Source organism: Castanea sativa, chromosome 2 (assembly GCF_040712315.1).
Source record: "Castanea sativa cultivar Marrone di Chiusa Pesio chromosome 2, ASM4071231v1".
In the NCBI taxonomy this organism is placed as follows: Eukaryota; Viridiplantae; Streptophyta; class Magnoliopsida; order Fagales; family Fagaceae; genus Castanea; species Castanea sativa.
The window spans coordinates 40,280,905-40,298,109 of NC_134014.1; the positions used below are offsets into that span (position 1 = coordinate 40,280,905).

General features: G+C 38.4%; 1 protein-coding gene across 1 annotated transcript; it reads right to left on the reverse strand.

Annotated features, from left to right (window-relative positions):
* Window positions 1-10,929: 10,929 nt before the first annotated feature.
* On the reverse strand, window positions 10,930-11,448 carry LOC142625332 (uncharacterized). Its single transcript, XM_075799010.1, has one exon. The coding sequence runs from the start codon at window positions 11,446-11,448 to the stop codon at window positions 10,930-10,932; it is 519 nt and encodes a 172-aa protein (XP_075655125.1).
* Between the last annotated feature and the right edge of the window lie 5,757 nt (window positions 11,449-17,205).

Below are 17,205 nucleotides of genomic sequence, written 5' to 3' on the forward strand. Positions count from 1 at the left end.
TGGTGCCCCCTTCTTGACAACTTTAGGGGCCGACGAGGACACCCCCTCCCCTTTCTCCTTCTTCTCTTATTTCTACGCCGCGGCTGATGCCCTCACCAACACTCTCTATCTAGCTGCCTCCATTTCTGTAAAAGACAAAGGACGAGAGTTAGATACAAAGACGATAAGAAAAACGATGGAAAGAAATCAGTAAGAAAGGGACTTACGCCGACAAGAGTAATTGTTCAATCTACGGGTTGCAAGCGTCGGCTTTGGACCACCATAATAGGCGTGCAACGTATTAAGGGTGATCAGGTCCCTACACTTTCGTTCCTCAAATGGGATCTCAAGAACCTGACGAATAAAAGCTTCCTGCTCGTCAGTTATATGTGGATGAACACTAGCTGAAAAAGAGGAATGACGACGTTAAAGACTTAACAAATAAACAGATAAATAAGTAAAGAAAAAAACGACGACACTAAACCTGAGTCTTTAACAATACCCCAAGTATTGTCGAAGCCTTGAGGCATTGTAACCCACTCTTCTAGACGGCATACCCAATCCGTCCCCTAAGTAAAGAAATATCTACTCTTCCAATTTCTATTGGAATCAGGCATATCCGACACAAGCCTAAGCTCATTTTTCAACGTAGCAAAATGGTATATCTCTTGGGACAAGACGATGTACTAGGGTCTATAACACCAAAAGAACTCGTCCAATGAAAGTTGACGGTTCCCATCACTAAGACGACCCTATAGGATTTCAGCTCCAATGAATATCCTCCAAGCATTGGGAGCAATTTGACTGACAGATAGACCTAGAAAATTGGCCAACTGATGATGCAATGCTGTCAGTGGCAACCTTAGTCCTGTTGCGAACATGGAATCGTACATATCGACGACTGCAGTCATCCTCGAGTAGCACTTTTCAAACTTCCCAGGAAGACGGATTGGGATATCGTCAGGAATTTGGAAACAGTTCCGTAATTTCTTGAAGACAGTCGCCGTCATCGTCGGCTTGAAGTCATTAACGGTTCAAATTTTGGGGAGAATAAAGGGACGAGTGTGGCCATCCTCGGGGCTTTATGAACTTTCTCCTTCAGGGGCTCTCTCTTCACCCTCACCCTCATCCCCATCATCTTCTCCCCCTCATTCTTCGTCATCTCCTCCCTCATCATCCTCATACTCACCCTCTTTTTCCTTACCTTCCCCTCCATAACTTTCTCCTTCATCGTCAGGAGAACGGGCTGGCGTTTCCCTCTTTGACAACCAGGAAAGGCCCTCCTCGGGCTCACGACCTAACTAGAAGACTTCGTCGTAACTCGCTCCCTCACAGATTGAGGACTATTCACTCGTCGCTTCTCTAGACATCTAATCACCTACAAGTGACGGAGTAATCTAAGAACCTATTTGACGGGTCTCTATAGAAGTGTCGACTAAACTACAAGAGCCAAAGTAAAAAGAAAACGAAGGGAAAAGAGGACTTACAGGATGAAGTGACGACTCCAGAGATGACGGGATCCTCAAGCTGACGGCGGCAAAGTGACAGATGACAGCTTTCTTTCTCCCAGGGTTTGCAAGGATGAAATAAGGAGAAATGTGAGGAAGAGGTGAGAAATTTATAGGACAAAAATACATGGGAAGTGAAACGACATTTTTGTTAAGAAAAGAGGCCAACCAGCTTGTGTCACATGTCCTAAGCATTAAATGATGGCTGCTCGAGGAACCATTAATGAACACACCTTTTCTTGAACAAATAGAAAAGCTATAAATCAAACTCCATAACTCGTCAGCTAGAGCCGACGGATCTATGGAATAGGAGGCAACTGATAAGGATAATTCTAGAAGGATGTTAAACTTGTTCATGTAAGATGAAGCCGACGTTCCCAATAAACTCATCAGCCTTACTATGCTTTCATTGATATAGACGACTTCGCCTCAAGGCCGACAAGTTCACCTTAAGATCAACAACACCTGTATAAGACGACCAGAACGCTTAGACAAGATAAGAGGCTGACGAAAGGAAGCTGAAGGGGATAAAGAAACCTATGACGGGTCTGACAAGGCCTTGCTTGGCCTCCACGCATGAGTATATAGGGAAACATCTTGCACCCTACGGTTAACCCTAATCAAGAGGATTCCTATAAGGAAATGATCCCGCAAGATATGCGTATTAATGAGGATCTTCCCTACAAGGAAAGGCCCTCTCTGCCAAGGAACGAAGGTTAACTCTACTCTACTATAAAAACCTCAAAGCCCTCACAAATCAAGGTACGCATAATTCTCCCCAGCTCTGGCACTCTAGAGTTGTGAAAGTTCTAACTTAACTTTCGGAGGATATTTGGCCGGTACTACACCGGTACTCTCTTGAGGTCTTCTTTTTTTGTGTTGTGCAGATGTTTTCTTGAGTATGTGAGGACTGTGCGACTTACTGACGATTTTTGGCATCATCATTATACAAGATAACAATTTTACTCTAGTGTAATCTAAGTGTATATGTGTGTGAAATTTCATCCTAGAGACTTAAACCACAGTCCTTATCTCCCATACTCCACAAGTATTTATACTTTTAGAGTGACCATCGTGGTGATGAGACACATGACATTTATTTGATTTCATGTCATGTGGTTTACATTGTTTAAGAATATAAGATTTTCTTATACCACATGTCTCACATTTAGATAAATATGTATGATTGGTTCAATATTTTTAAAATTATAAAATATATACTTATAGGCCTCCAAATCCCAATTAAAGTTGTTATATATCTATAAATAAATTTAATTCTTTAAACTGTATAGTTTTTATAAGAATTCTAAGGTTCATTATATTCATATATATAAAGTCACAATCTCATTAGTGATGAATTATAATATACCAATTATTTAGAAATTTGAATGTTCATAAAATTATAATAAACCCAGATATTATTGCAATGAGCCAATTAACTAAAATTAGAGTGAAAACATTTTTTTTCTTTAATTCCCTAATAAAAACTATAGTTGATGAACGATAAGTGAGAGTTTCTTTTTTCTTTTTTTGGCCAATGTTCTTGACTCAAGTTTGTTGAAGTATATTTTTGTAGTTTTCATTGGCTTATAAAAAATTTAGCTTGCATCTTCAATTGTATTATAATAATATTTTGTATATTATGCATAATAAAAATAATATAAAAATCAAAATTGTTATTTGATCCCCCAAATGATATATTCATAATTTCGCAACTAATACTGCGATGTTTACCCCCCCCCCCCCAAAAAAAAAAAAAAAAACTAATACTGTGAGAAGAGGTATTCATATATTTGATTCTCAAAAAAAAAAGAAAAAGGTATTCATATATTTGATGTATAATATAATTTTTGGATTGGAGTAATAGATGTCACTTTTTATGGATTATATTAGGTTGATGGACTCTAAGTAAGTCATGGCTGAAGAATAAACCGTCACTTAATCATTAAATTTCAAAATGTGCTAGAGGTCAAATTGCAAATTTGTGATGACCATTAAAAATAAAAAAGGAAAAAGGTTCTTATTTCTATGGCCAAAAATGAATCTTGCTCAAATAATGACATAGGTTGAAACCGAATGGACTTCTTTAATCATTATGTGGAGAGCAACAGCAATTGTTGTTTCCAGCCAATATATATATAATTTTTTTTTATGAGCAATTTTTATGATCATAATATTTTTCACAGTAAAACTTTTTTTTTTTTTAGAATACTAAATATTTTAACACACACACATAATGGGAGAAGAGAGAAGGGAGAAGATTTTAAAGAAACTAACAATGATGTATATCCAAAATGGCCTAACTTTTGGATACACAGTACAAGTTTTAAACCTCTATAACTCACACTCATTTTCCAATGTGGGATTAACCCACTATTTTTTCTTTTGAGAATACTTAGTATTTTAACACACACACACATAAGGGGAGAGGAAAGAAGATTTTAAAGAAACTAATAGTGGTGAATATCCAAAAATGTCTAACTCTTGGATACACAACACAGGCTTTAAATCTCTATAACTTACACTCATTTTCCAATGTAGAATTAACCCACTATTTTTTCTTTTGAGAATACTAAGTATTTTAATACACACACACAAGGGGAAAGGAGAGTAGGATTTAAAAAAACTAACAGTAGTGTATATCCAAAAGGGCTTAACTCTTGGATACACATGTGGTAATATGTTATTAGTTTTTATTTGAGTCCACCATTAACATCACTTTTTACATACCATTTATAACTTGCCACATCTATATATCTATATGTATATATTAATAGCCAAAACTGAGAGAAAATTCAATTAAATTCTAAATTGGAGTCTAATTTTACGCCACGTGTTTTATCTAATATTTAGATTTGTATATCAAGTGAATTATTAGGTGCAAAAATCAAAGAATTTAAATTCAATTAGATTCTAAATTAAATTTGAATTGAAGTTCAATTTTATGCCATGTGTCTTATCTAATTTTTTAATTTTTGTAACAAGTGAATTATTGGGTGTAGCAACCGAAGAGTTTAGATCTAATTAGATTCTAAATCATATATATATATATATATATATATATATATATATATATATATATATATATATATATATATATATAATTGTGATTGTTTTTAAATGTACCCATGCATATGCACGAGGTTACACACTAGTCTATTTATATATTAATAGCCAAAGTTGAGAGAAAATTTAATTAAATTCTAAATTGAAGTCTAATTTTGTGCTACGTGTCTCATCTAAATTTTAAATTTGTACGTTAAGTGAATTACTTGGTGCAAAAATCAAAGAATCTAAATTCAATTAGATTCTAAATTGAATTTGAATCGATCTTCAATTTTGTGCCATGTGTGCTATCTAATTTTTTTAATTTTTGTGAAAAGTGAATTATTGGGTGCAAAAACCGAAGAGTCTAAATCCAATTAGATTCTAAATCATACATATATATATATATATATATATATATATATATATATATATTAATAGCCAAAGCTATGAGAAAAGCCAATTAAATTCTAAATTGGAGTCTAATTTTACGCCACGTGTCCCATATAATATTTGAATTTGCGTGTCAAGTGAATTATTAGGTACAAAAATCAAAGAGTCTAAATTCAATTATATTTTAAATTGAATTTGGATTGAAGTTCCATTTTGTGTCATGTGTCTTATTTAATTTTTTAATTTTTGTAACAAGTGAATTTTTGGGTGCGAAAACCGAGTCTAGATACAATTAGATTCTAAATTTTATATATATATATATATATATATATATATATATATATATATATATAATTGTGGTTATTTTTAAATGTATTCGTGCATATGCATGAGATTACACACTAATTAATTTATTATTAAAAAAAAAAGTCTCACGTGAAGACAACATCATTCCATCTCCAACCACAAGCTACACGAATAACAGAGATAAGAGTGGATCCCTAAATATTGTCGTTGATATTGTTTAATTTATATATCTAATTGACTATGCTCTTGGATGAGTGTAATTCTCCTGTTCCACACATTGGGTGTGACCCTAAAATGTTGGTTATAAGTTTTGAACCCAACATCTCATAGATCTCATAAGGTTTTAGGTACAATGAGGTCACCTCATTGGAATTGCATGCCAGTACATCTAGGTCACGCACCAAGGTGGAATCAATGTAACATCTCCAGCCTTAGTACCTAATTAAGATAATCATAAACAATGGAAAATCTCATCTCGATCTGTGTTAATTGGTATGGGAAACTATAATTCTACTTCTTCAAACAAGATAGATTGGATCAAGGTAGTCTAATTGCATCCAATGCCACATGATATATGACATCATTTTATTTTTTGAGAAAATGACATGTGTCATTGTTGTATATATCCTCAAATTTTATATCTAAATTTTAAAATATATTTTTATTTTACATGTATAATGTACCTAAAAAGTAATATGTAGTTTGAAAATTGTACGAGCTCAAAGTTGTCTCCTCTACAATAATGGGGTCACAATTTATTTGTATGTGAGGTTGCGCTCAATCCTACTAAGCGAGGCCCCAAACCAGTGATAGCACTCTCCCTCAATTCCCCTGAATACCCTAGTATGATACCTCACTCTCTTTCTCTCTATGTTTGCCTCTCTCCACTCCCCAAAAATCCAACCCCCTCTACCCTTGCTTCATCCTCCTTTTATAGCTCTCCATTAGTGAGGTGACTATCATTCATTTCCTCACTTACTCATGCATTCTCATGTCCATCAGAATCCCTAGGGATTCTCATGAATTCAGAGGATTCTCTTGAAACTTGTTTCAGAAACCAAATAGTATTCGGGAGTGGATTCCTTTTAGAATCGCTAGTTCTTGGTAATCGACCCCACAGGGACCGCTCATAGAGTTTCTTTGTGGTTGGTACAAGCCACCGACCTCTAGGGGACCTCTTCGGAATGTGATCACCCCAATTCCTTGCATTTAGCTAAAGACCGGGCCCATTGTGATGAGGCCCGGGGTTATCTCTCCCTTGCGTATCGAGACTACATCATCCAATGGGTCTTGGGCTTCGCGTTGGGCTTCGCTCAGATGGGTTGGTCTGGTTCCTCAGGCCCAACTCACCCACAATAATAATTCAAAATAATATCAATGAAATTGAACAATAAAAACAACCGTGAATATTTTTAATTAAATATATTTAGCAAAACCAAGTTTTTATTACAAAAACAACAGTGAATATTTTAAAATAAATAATAAACTCCTTTTGAATTTTGTTGAAACTTGTGGTTATTGAGTGTTAATCAAAATATCATTTCTTTTATGGGGACAAAAAAAAAATTATCTTAATAATTTTTGAATTTGTGGTCCATTATATGGCAAAAGGATGATTTAAGATAACAAAAAAAGAAGAAGAAAATAAAATAAAAAGCCTATCCATAAAATATATATATATATATATATATATATTGTGTAATCGGATGATTTTAACTTTTTTTGGGAGTGGGCTCTGTGTCAATCAAGAAGTGTCTATGCTTGACTTTAAAAATAAAATAATAATAATAATTAATGAAAAGCAATCAACACGAATTAGGACAAATCCCACCAATATTGTTTTCTTTCACTTGGACTTTTCAACCTATCAAACTTTCGCCATATGTAGTCTGATTTGACGATGGTTAAAACAAAATTAGTCATCTTCCAAGCACGCCAACTTGGATGTTACCAGATTGCCATGCCAAAGAATAAAAAAAATGTTTGCACAAACTTTTTTTTTTTCTAAATTTTTTGGGAGTGTGATATATAATTTTTGGTCATTTTTTTTGTTAAATTCATAGTTTTAAAAACCGAAAATGGGACTCTTTTTCGGTTTTTTTTTTTTTATTGTTTTGATTTTTATAACTATGATTAAATATACAACAAAAAGTTAAAAGCTACCTTGTCAAAGAGTTAAAATTTAGATTATTTGAAAATAAAAACTTAGACAAGTTGGTGAGATATGAGTGTGAATTTGATGACACCCAAATAGGAAGTCTCTGAGTACGGGAAGTTTGTGAGCCTCAGAGCAATGCTAAGCACTTCAGAAAGACATGTGACAGATTCAATTATTCATCTTTGCAAATTGCAAGTCAAGCACCAATGTCTATACGGAGTTACGGTACGGCCCGCTTGTGTGTCCATTAAAATTTAATGCCTTTAAATGCCAAAATTACTAGATCAGGTACAAGTTGTGTGTTAGTTGAATTGTCGTACGTTTTTTTTCCTTCGTTCTCCTCTTTTTAATTAGAAAATCAACATTTACATTAAAAAAATGTTGCAGCATCGGGTGCGCGAGTGTAGTTCTTAGTGTTTATATAGAGTTTCACGCCTTTAATTGTTGCTAGCAGTTTTGTGAGATGGCATGTTCTGTTGATAAAAAAAAAAAAAAAAAAAAAGCTTATGTGCCTTGGATTACCTAAAAGGAAAAAGAGAGCTACAAATAGTCTTATACTTTTTTTTTTCTTTTTCTGAATAAAAACGGAATCTTCAGTAAAGACTCATCAATCTTACATCATGTGATGGTATAGTTTGATATCTTTTTAAAACTTTTTTTTTGGTAAAAAGGAACTTTCATTCAACAAACTAAGGAACAAAAAATCTTACATCATTGTTAGCACATAGCCTAACATGACCAAGACCATATAGGTCCGAAAGGAAAAGATTCAAAAGCAGAGGGGCGCGGGGGGGGGGGGGGGGTGTGGGGAAGGGAGTTGTAGAATAACATGTCTGGGTCCTACTAGGTTCTTATACTTGCCAAAGCATCAGCACAATAATTTGCTTCCCTAAAACAATGAGTCACCTTGACCTAAGGAATCTGTGAAAGAAGAAGCCTGCTCTGCCACAATGGATGCATTAGTAGCATTGGACAAGCTGTCACCATTAAGTAAGTCTATAGCTACTTTAAAATCATATTCTACTATTAAAGCATTTATCCTAAGATCAATACACATACTTAGCCCATCTCTTAGAGCCCATAATTCTGCTAGCAAACTAGTTGTGTGGCCAATGTTTTTTGAGTAAGCTTTGATCCAAGCCCCATTTTCAATGCGAAGGACACCTCCTCCACCTGCCTTTCCAGGATCTCCTATAGAAGAGCCATCAATGTTGATCTTGCACCAATCTTATCCCGATTTCGTCATTATGTCTCTGATTTTATACTCTTCCTCCCCTCTTCAAAGAGGACCATGAATTGTAGATCTTAAAGGACCTCTAGAAGTCCAATTTTCCAGCCAAGAGTTTATATTGCTATCTCGACTCACACTCCATCGGGTACCTTGGTGAAAGATATCCATGCCCTTCTTCATAGCTTTCCAAGTCCTTGAAGTAAGTAGAGCTTTCTCATTCCTGGATGTTACTCTTCTCCAAGATAAATATTTTTTCCTTAGGACCTGGGTCCATAAGGCATCCTTCTTTGTGTTGAATCTCCAGTCTAGTTTAGCAAGGTAAACTAAGTTCCTCCCTTTAGTTGTTTGCAGCCCAAGTCCTCCCTCTTCTTTTGGCCAAGTCACCTTGGCCCATCCAATCCAATGGATTTTCCTTTTTGTTTCACAGGTGCCCCAAAGGAAGTTCCTACTAAGTCTATCCAGATTATCGGAGATTCTGGAGGGGAGATGGTTGATTTGCATAACATAAGAAGGAATGGCACTTATGGAGGCTTGAATTAGAATTCAATGACCTGCAAAAGATAGAAGATTTGCCTTCCATCCTGCGAGTTTTTGCTTAACTCTATCAATGATAAAACTAAGATCTTGGTTGGAGGAGCTAGCATGCCTTAAAGGAAATCCAAGATAGCTGCCTAGATTTGCAGTGGATCTAAATCCCAAGATATTACAAAGTTCCATTCTTTGCTCCCTCTCTATATTCGAAGAAAAATAAACTTTGGACTTTGTAGTATTAACTTTCTCCCCAAATACCATACAAAATTCATCAAAGCATCTCTCACACTTCCACAATTTGTACTATCTGCCCTGGCAAATAATAGAAGATCATCGGCGAAGAAGAGATGGGAGAAGGCAGGTCTATTGCTTGAGGCTTTAATTGGTTTCCAATCTCCACTAGCACATTTTCCATCAATTATTTTGCCCAACAGTTCCATGCACAGAATGAATAAATAAGGAAACAAAATGTCTCCTTGCCGGATGCCCCTTAATGGTTGAAAGGAATCAAGCACACCGCCATTAAAGAGTATGGAAGTTGAAGTGGAAGACACACAACTTATGATCAACCTGATTAAGTTAGAAGGTAGATTTGCACCATGGAGCACTTCCCTAATAAATGCCCATTCTAGTCTATCATAAGCTTTTTCGAGGTCAACCTTGATGATCATGTGACCAATCCTCCCTTTTTTCTTGTTAGCCGAGTGAATAATTTCTTGGGCAATAATAGCATTATCCACCCCTTTCCGGCCCGGTACAAAAGCAGATTGAAGAGGGGAAACTAGTTTGTCTAGATGGGGCCTTGGCCTAGTTGCAATTATCTTGGTGATGATTTTATACATCGTGTTACATAAGCTTATAGGTTTGAAATTACCTATAGTCTCAAGGCCTTTTATCTTGGGAATGAGAGCTATGTGGGTCTGATTTAATTTTGGAGGAATCTCTTTTGATTGAAAAATTCTTTTAATCTCCTCGGTGACGAATCGACCCACCACAAGCTAGAATCTTTGGAAGAAACCTACATGCAGCCAGTCAGGACCCGAGGATTTGAATGCCTTTAAGGTCCAAAGAGCATTCCTGATTTCCTCATCAAGAACAGGAAGGTTTAGACAGTGTGCTTCAGAGTCCGAGAGCTGGGGGTAGCCTTCAACATTTAATTAACAATTTCTTTCTGAGAAAGTTTGCTCAGTGGTGAAAAGCTGGACAAAACTCTCTCGCACAAACTCCATTACTGCTCTAGTGTCATTAATCCATTCCCATTGAAGATTCTTGAGATTGATAATTTTATTGTGCTTCCTTCTAATGAGATTGGAGACATAATAGAATGAAGTATTTCTATCCCCCTGAATTATCTAGTTAATTCTGGATTTCATGGCCCATAACTCTTCTTCTTGGTTCAAGACTAAGGAAAGCTCTTGTTGAAGTTGCTTCTCTAGATTAATAAGGAAAGTTGATGGCCTGGCTGCCATTGCTTTTTGTAAACCATTTAATCTAGCAACGATTCTTTTCTTCCTTGCAAAAATATTCCCAAAGTGCTCCTTGTTCCAAACCTAGACTTCTCTGTTAAATGTTGAGATGGAATCATAAAGGCCAGCACGGTTACTCCAAGCATTGCGAACCACATTAGGAAAAAATTCATCTGATAACCAAAGACTTTGGAATCTAAATGGTCTCTTAAGCCTGATGAAACTTTGCGGTTGTAATTTAAGGATAACCGGACAATGATCAGAGAAACATCTGGGCAGGTGGGTGACTTGAGCTCCAGGATACATTACGCACTAATCGGGGTTGGCAAAGAATCTGTCTAACCTCTCTTGGATAAGAGTATTGATGTCATTCTTGTTTGTCCAGGTGAACCTGGGTCCTTGAAAGCCAAGATCAGCCATGTTGCACACATCTAAACACTCCTTGAAGGAGATAGCTCTGGACATGCTTATAGGTCTACCACCAAATTTCTTTTCATTAGATAAAAGTTCATTAAAATCTCCAGTTATTACCCAAGGTAAATTATGAGTGTTTGCTACAGTTGATAAATTATTCCATAACAAACATCTTTCTCTATGCCTAGGACTAGCATATACAGCAGTAAAAACCCAGTTCAGGTTAGAGGACCTTACCTTCACAAGAACGTGGATTTTTTGCTCTGTACTAGTGAGGTTGGTTATCTCCACTCTATTTAGGTTCCACAACAGCCACAGACCACCAGCGAAGCCAACAGTGTCTGTATGAATTGCTCCCTGGAAGGGGAGATTTTCAGTTATTACTTTTGCTTTGTCACCACCTAAGCGGGTCTCCATAACCACCAATATAACTAGATCGTGGTTAGCAACCAGCTCACTGACATGGGTTTTGAAGGAAGGCTTCAACGCCCCCTACAATTCTAGATTATTATATTCATCATGAGTAGATGGTTAGGTGATGAACATCAGCAGGAGGAAGGGATAAGGCCTTCTCCCTCATATTCCATTTGATTCGGCAAATCTTCTCCATTGAGGACCCTTTCCCCTGCATCAGTGTAATGCAATGCTGAAGTACTCCCATCACTAAGGTCAATATCAGAGTGGCTTCCAACATCTTTCTCTCCAAAAGCAGGGGGCTTTGGTCGAATTTGCATAAGAGTGGCACTAGAGATTGATGTGGTGCACTTCTTCATGCTACTACCCTCATCTCTATTTTCTCTTGTATGTCTGGCTTGAAGACCCACCAAGGATGACTCATTCAGTGCCTTGTTGGATCGGATAGCACAATCAATTTCGTCCTTGCGCTGCTCTCTATTAGTGGAAAAAATGATTTCCATGATTTGGTTGGGGTGGGGTTGTACCAATCCCTCACATGTATTAGATTGACTCTGATTTCCTTTATGACTGCACCCAGTATCTCTATTACCTTGCCTTCCACCAGACTTTCCCATTTTTATGTCCTACTCTCTTCGAGATTCACTTGAGAACTTGAAGCTTCCATCATCTTGATTTGGAGCAAAAGAGAAAGGTTGGGTGAAGGAGAGAATTTAGGTATTGTTGTTCTCAGTAAGTTCCAAGGAAAAGGATTTCTTAAGTGAGCAGTGGACTGCTTGGCACTAGCAGATATCCTTGAAGTGGAAAAACCATATTTACCCTTTTGTTTATGAGGAGCTTTTGGTGAGTTTTTGTTCCTAGTCAAGCCTAACAGAAGCCCATGGTCCACCAATTTCTTCCTATTGGACTCTTAAGGCCCACTGGCCTTTTTTCTCCCTTCTAAAGGAAGGCCCATGTTCTTCTTTGAAATTGTTTCCTTAGGATTTTTTGCGACCTGCCTTTTTAATAGCAGTTGGGGACGTGGTACCACTAGCTTTCCTGCCATTCTTAGCCCATGCTTGTTATGTGTCACAACCATCCAAGGTTTGTAGGCAACCTCATCCGCATAGTTTGAGGAAACTTTGTCCTGAGTAGCGTTAGTGGAGTTGGTCTTTGTACCTACAGTCTGCTCATTCCCATCACTATTGCGTGATGCCACCTCATTCTTTGTCTTTTCTGTTACCGTCGATTTGATGATGTAATGGCAAGCTTCCCGGCGATGCCCAAGCTGACCACAAGAAAAATAGAGCTTGTTAATCCCCTCATAAGTGACTGATTGCTGAAAATTTCCATTGAGAATATTGTATATCAAAGGCTTGTTAACATCGACCTGGACACAAATTCTCACAAATCTTCCTCTTGAATCTGTTGCAGTATGAGTATCAATGCGTAGGACCGTTCCAATGGCCTGACCGATTTCTTTTAAGGCTTCTCCATCATAGTATTCTATAGGGAGTAACGGCAGTCTCACCCAAACCGCAACCAAAGCAATGTTAGCAATGTTGGCAACGTCAGGCCTGAAACTTGGTTTCTATGGCCTAATAGATAGGAAGTGCTCTCCTATGAACCATGACCCTTTTTGGAGTACAAAGTCATGGTCTTCTTGCAGTGAAAAGCGGATAAGGAAGAAATCAAATCCTAGGTCCACACAGTCTATCTTGCCTTTGGGTTTCCACAACGCCAATATTTTATTGAACAGATAGGTATATCCTACTGTCCTGCCAAAAACCTTGATGATAATAGCGTTTGCCCATGGAGCCCTGATACGCTACCTAACCGATTTGGAAAGGTTAACTGCAGCAAAGCCTTCCTTTAGAGTAGCCATCTCAGTGTCGGATTCCATTGTTTCATCAGAGTACTTCGAAAAATCAAGTGCCTGGGCATAGGCTCTAGGAATTTCCCCTACTAGCTTGTCTTTGAATGATGCAGAGCCTCCAGTGAAGTTAGGCATAGAGAAAAGTCTAGTCTCAGTAGAAGAAGAATCATTTTTTGCCTCAGATAGATGATATTCCTTAACTTTTTTGGTACTACAGCGTAGCTTGGCCTCTTCCTCTTGAGAGAGTTCTCTAGCACTCATGTCTCAGAGGTCAAGATAGACTTATTGACATTTTACTACGATTCTTTTTAAAACTTTGTTTCTTTGTAATAATGAAGTGAAGTAAAATAATCATATTTTTTTAAAAAAATTAAGGGCCCGTTTGGTACATGTGTTTAAACTTTAAACAAAAGTTTTCAAGTTAAATTTTTTTTTTGGAAATATGTGTAGGTAAAAAAGTGTGTGGAAATACATGTAATATTGTTTAAAAACTGAAAATTATTATTTTAAATCATGTATCAAACACCCCTAAAAGTCCAAAAGTGAAAACGCATTTGAAAATGTAACTAACTAATTTTCTTCTGAATTCATCATAGTTTTGACATTCCAACTAGTAACGATTAATTGAAAGGAGCTGCTTGACATTAGGAGGGATTAATGGATGCAGTATTCATCAATTATTGATTAAATATAGAATTTTGGGCATGGGTAAATGTCTTGGTAGGAATATAACAAAGACGAACTCCACTGATTCAAAGTTTATTCAAAAAAGAGATCTGCCTTTGTCAATTTCTTACCAGCATGTGGACTTGTTTCATAAGTAGGTAATAGCCCAAATAATTAGGTTTCGGAGTCTCCTACTCGTGCCAATTTACTCTAGAAAAGTACTAACTTGGAAAAAGCAGGGAAAAGTTTTTCTTTTAATTTTTTTGTTGGTAAATCACTCTAATTATAATTAGATATATTAATAATATTTGCTTTATTTCATGCAAAAATTCCTATCAATTTAAGCATATGAACCAACTTTTTCTATTTTACATACTCACTTTTCAAAACACCTTACATCAGATTATTTATTATACTCTACATAATAAATATTGTTGACAACATTTTATATTTCCTATAAAAGTGGTGTTAAAATTTCCTTTTATTATTTATTAACAATTGCCTAAGAGCATGCATTAACATGATCCTGTAAGTGCACAATTGCACCTGACCCCAAGAACAGTTACGGGCTCAGGCCCAATGAGCCTTAAACAATATGAATTTGTAGAGCGTGGGCTTGAAACCCAGGTTAGAAGTGTCTAAGGACTAAACGACAAGTCAAAGATTGCGAACACTTGAAAACAACAAGGAATATTGTAAATCAACCTACTCGGACGTAAGCCGAGAGCTGTTCTTATATTCTCTCTTTCTCTTTTTCCTTTTTCTTTTTAGATTACAAAAAAGGGAGCCCTCTTCCTGTTCTAGGTTTTTTTCTTAAATACTCATCTTTGTGATACTTTATACACGTGTTGCCCCAACTTCCCCTTAGCCTAGATATTTCTTTTCTCAATGCCTTTGAATAGTAACCAGAAGTTTCCCGTCCACTGTTCAGGTGTCACTTCCCCATTAATGCGGCCAGGGTGGTAGGTGCAGGGTCTTTAATGTGGAGGTGGCAGCCTTTATCTTTGGTATTTCTCTGACATCGGTGCTTCTAGGACATTCAAGGGTTCCCCCTCTTTAACCATTGGTCTTGACCGTGTCATTCCCCTACCTTTACCATGAAGTCCCGGGTTCTCCGGTGTCCGTCCGAAGGGAAATTCACCCTCGGCTAGATCCTCGGATCCTCGGCGTATGGGCCGACCCGTAGTACTAACAAGTTCTAAACCCAAGAGTAGGTCGGCCTTCCTTAGCATGGCCCAAAGGCCCATATTCCCATCAGGGTTTTTTTACTCCCCACAATAGCCCCTCAAAACTCTAATTTTCAACGTCCGAGGAGAAAAATAGGGTTTTAATCTGAAGAGAACTTACTCCACACACTTTGTGAGTGACTGCGCGTGTGGAAATCGTTTCGCGTCCCAGAAGATGCCACTTGGCGGTTTTATTTTCAAAAACGCGCGCATTTATTGTTGTAAGCTACACTTTGTCCCCCACGTTCAACGGCGAGATGGGTATCCAACGGTCCTCGTTACTCCACGAAAATTTGGGTGGGACGAATGTAATTTCGAGGCCGCTTTTCCGCACATTGTGACGCTTCGGGAACCTGCGCCTTCATTTAATTCCCCAGGGGCTAATCCCATCAAAACATCAGCAATCATACTTTGCCTGCAGAAAACCGTGGAAATTTGCACACCTTCAACTTTGTAAGTTCTTGCTCTCTCTATTCTTAACCTTTTCTCCTCGGATAGAGTCCTCGGCTGTCCTCGTAAATATTCTCTCCTTTAGAGTTTAGCCTTTCGTTCCTTTCTGATGGGTAGGTTTAAGTGTCTAGTTGATACCACCGCTGGAATGGAAGGCTTCAGAGCCAAGTATCACATTCTCGGCGATGTAGGTTTAAAGTATTGCCCGGCAGAAGCCGTGGCCGGTTCTAGAAAATAGGGAGAGGTTATCATCCCGATGATAGCCTTTATAGAGGGTGGGATGACCCTCCCAATGAAACATGTAACTAGGGAGTACCTTCACGCGACCACGGTTGTGTCCCGACCGTTGCCTCCCGAACGTTTTTAGAGTTTTGGGTAGCGTCGATGCTTTAAACGAGCAAATGGGTCTGAACCTCACCTGGCACGATGTCGTCTTTCTGTACGAATCCCATAAACTCTCCAACGTAGGTTACTACATTAAATCTCGCTCCAGCGTCGTTAGGCTAATCTCCTGTCTGCCCAAATCCAACAAAGGCATGAAGGATGACTATCTGATCGTCTCTGGGAACTGGCACGATGGCCTCCACTGCCCAGTTGAGTGGGGAAATCCAGGTGCGACACCTTAGGATTAACCTCCCCAACTCACAACTTCCCTTAATACTCACAAACATGCACACTAACATGTATTTACATTTGTTTAACTTTATCACTTGCTATGTGAATCTGACCATGTTGTTTACTTTCACGTCTTTCTTTACAGATAAGCAACACGTGCGTCCACGCTTGAGCCACTGCAGCGTTGCCGATCTAAACCGAGTGCTTCGCTCCGAGGTGTTTGTCGTCGAGGACTTACAACTCGTAGCCGCTCATCCGATTCCGGGGTACACTCCCATCTCTTCGGACTTCCGGGGAGATAGAAAACGCCATAATCGCGGGTGACCGAAGACGAAGGAGAATAAACGTAGCCCGGCCCCACTTTTGGACGACCACGATCTCCCCGACGCCCCCGACACCGTTTTGTACAACCAGCCCATAGCGGCAATTCCCCTCGTGCACTCTCAGCAACCGTTGTTCCGGTAAGAGCGGTGTGTCTTCTTCTCATACACTAGACGAAGAGATAGATCAATTCCAATTTGAAGACACCGAAAGACCTCGAGGGGAATCGGTTCGTAGTGCTTTTCGACGAGGAGGAAGAAGCCACCGAGGCCTCTAGAATTGCAGGGTTAGTCGTCGCCCACCGTAGGACGAATCCGAGGAAGATATGGACGAGAATGAAGGGTCTCCTAACCACGTAGCCGCGAAGGTTGGGGGGGGGTCCCAAGCTCTTCAAACTTTGCCACCTCCTCCTCCTCCACTCGAGCCCAAAAATTCACTCGAGGATCCCAAAAAGAAGAGAAAGGGGGAGGCCGAGGGGACTATCAGCAAAGACCCCAAGAAATCACGACAACAACTCCCACCGGTTCAGCAGCAGAAGCTGGACAAAGGCAAGGGTAGGGCCCGTTCAGTTGAAAGCAGGGAAATCAGGGACGAGGCCGAAGTGCGCCGAGCACCGACCACCTGGTC

Coding starts and splice junctions, on each gene's coding strand:
- LOC142625332 (XM_075799010.1), bottom strand. CDS start 11,448: ATGGAGACCCGCTTAGGTGGTGACAAAGCAAAAGTAATAACTGAAAAT.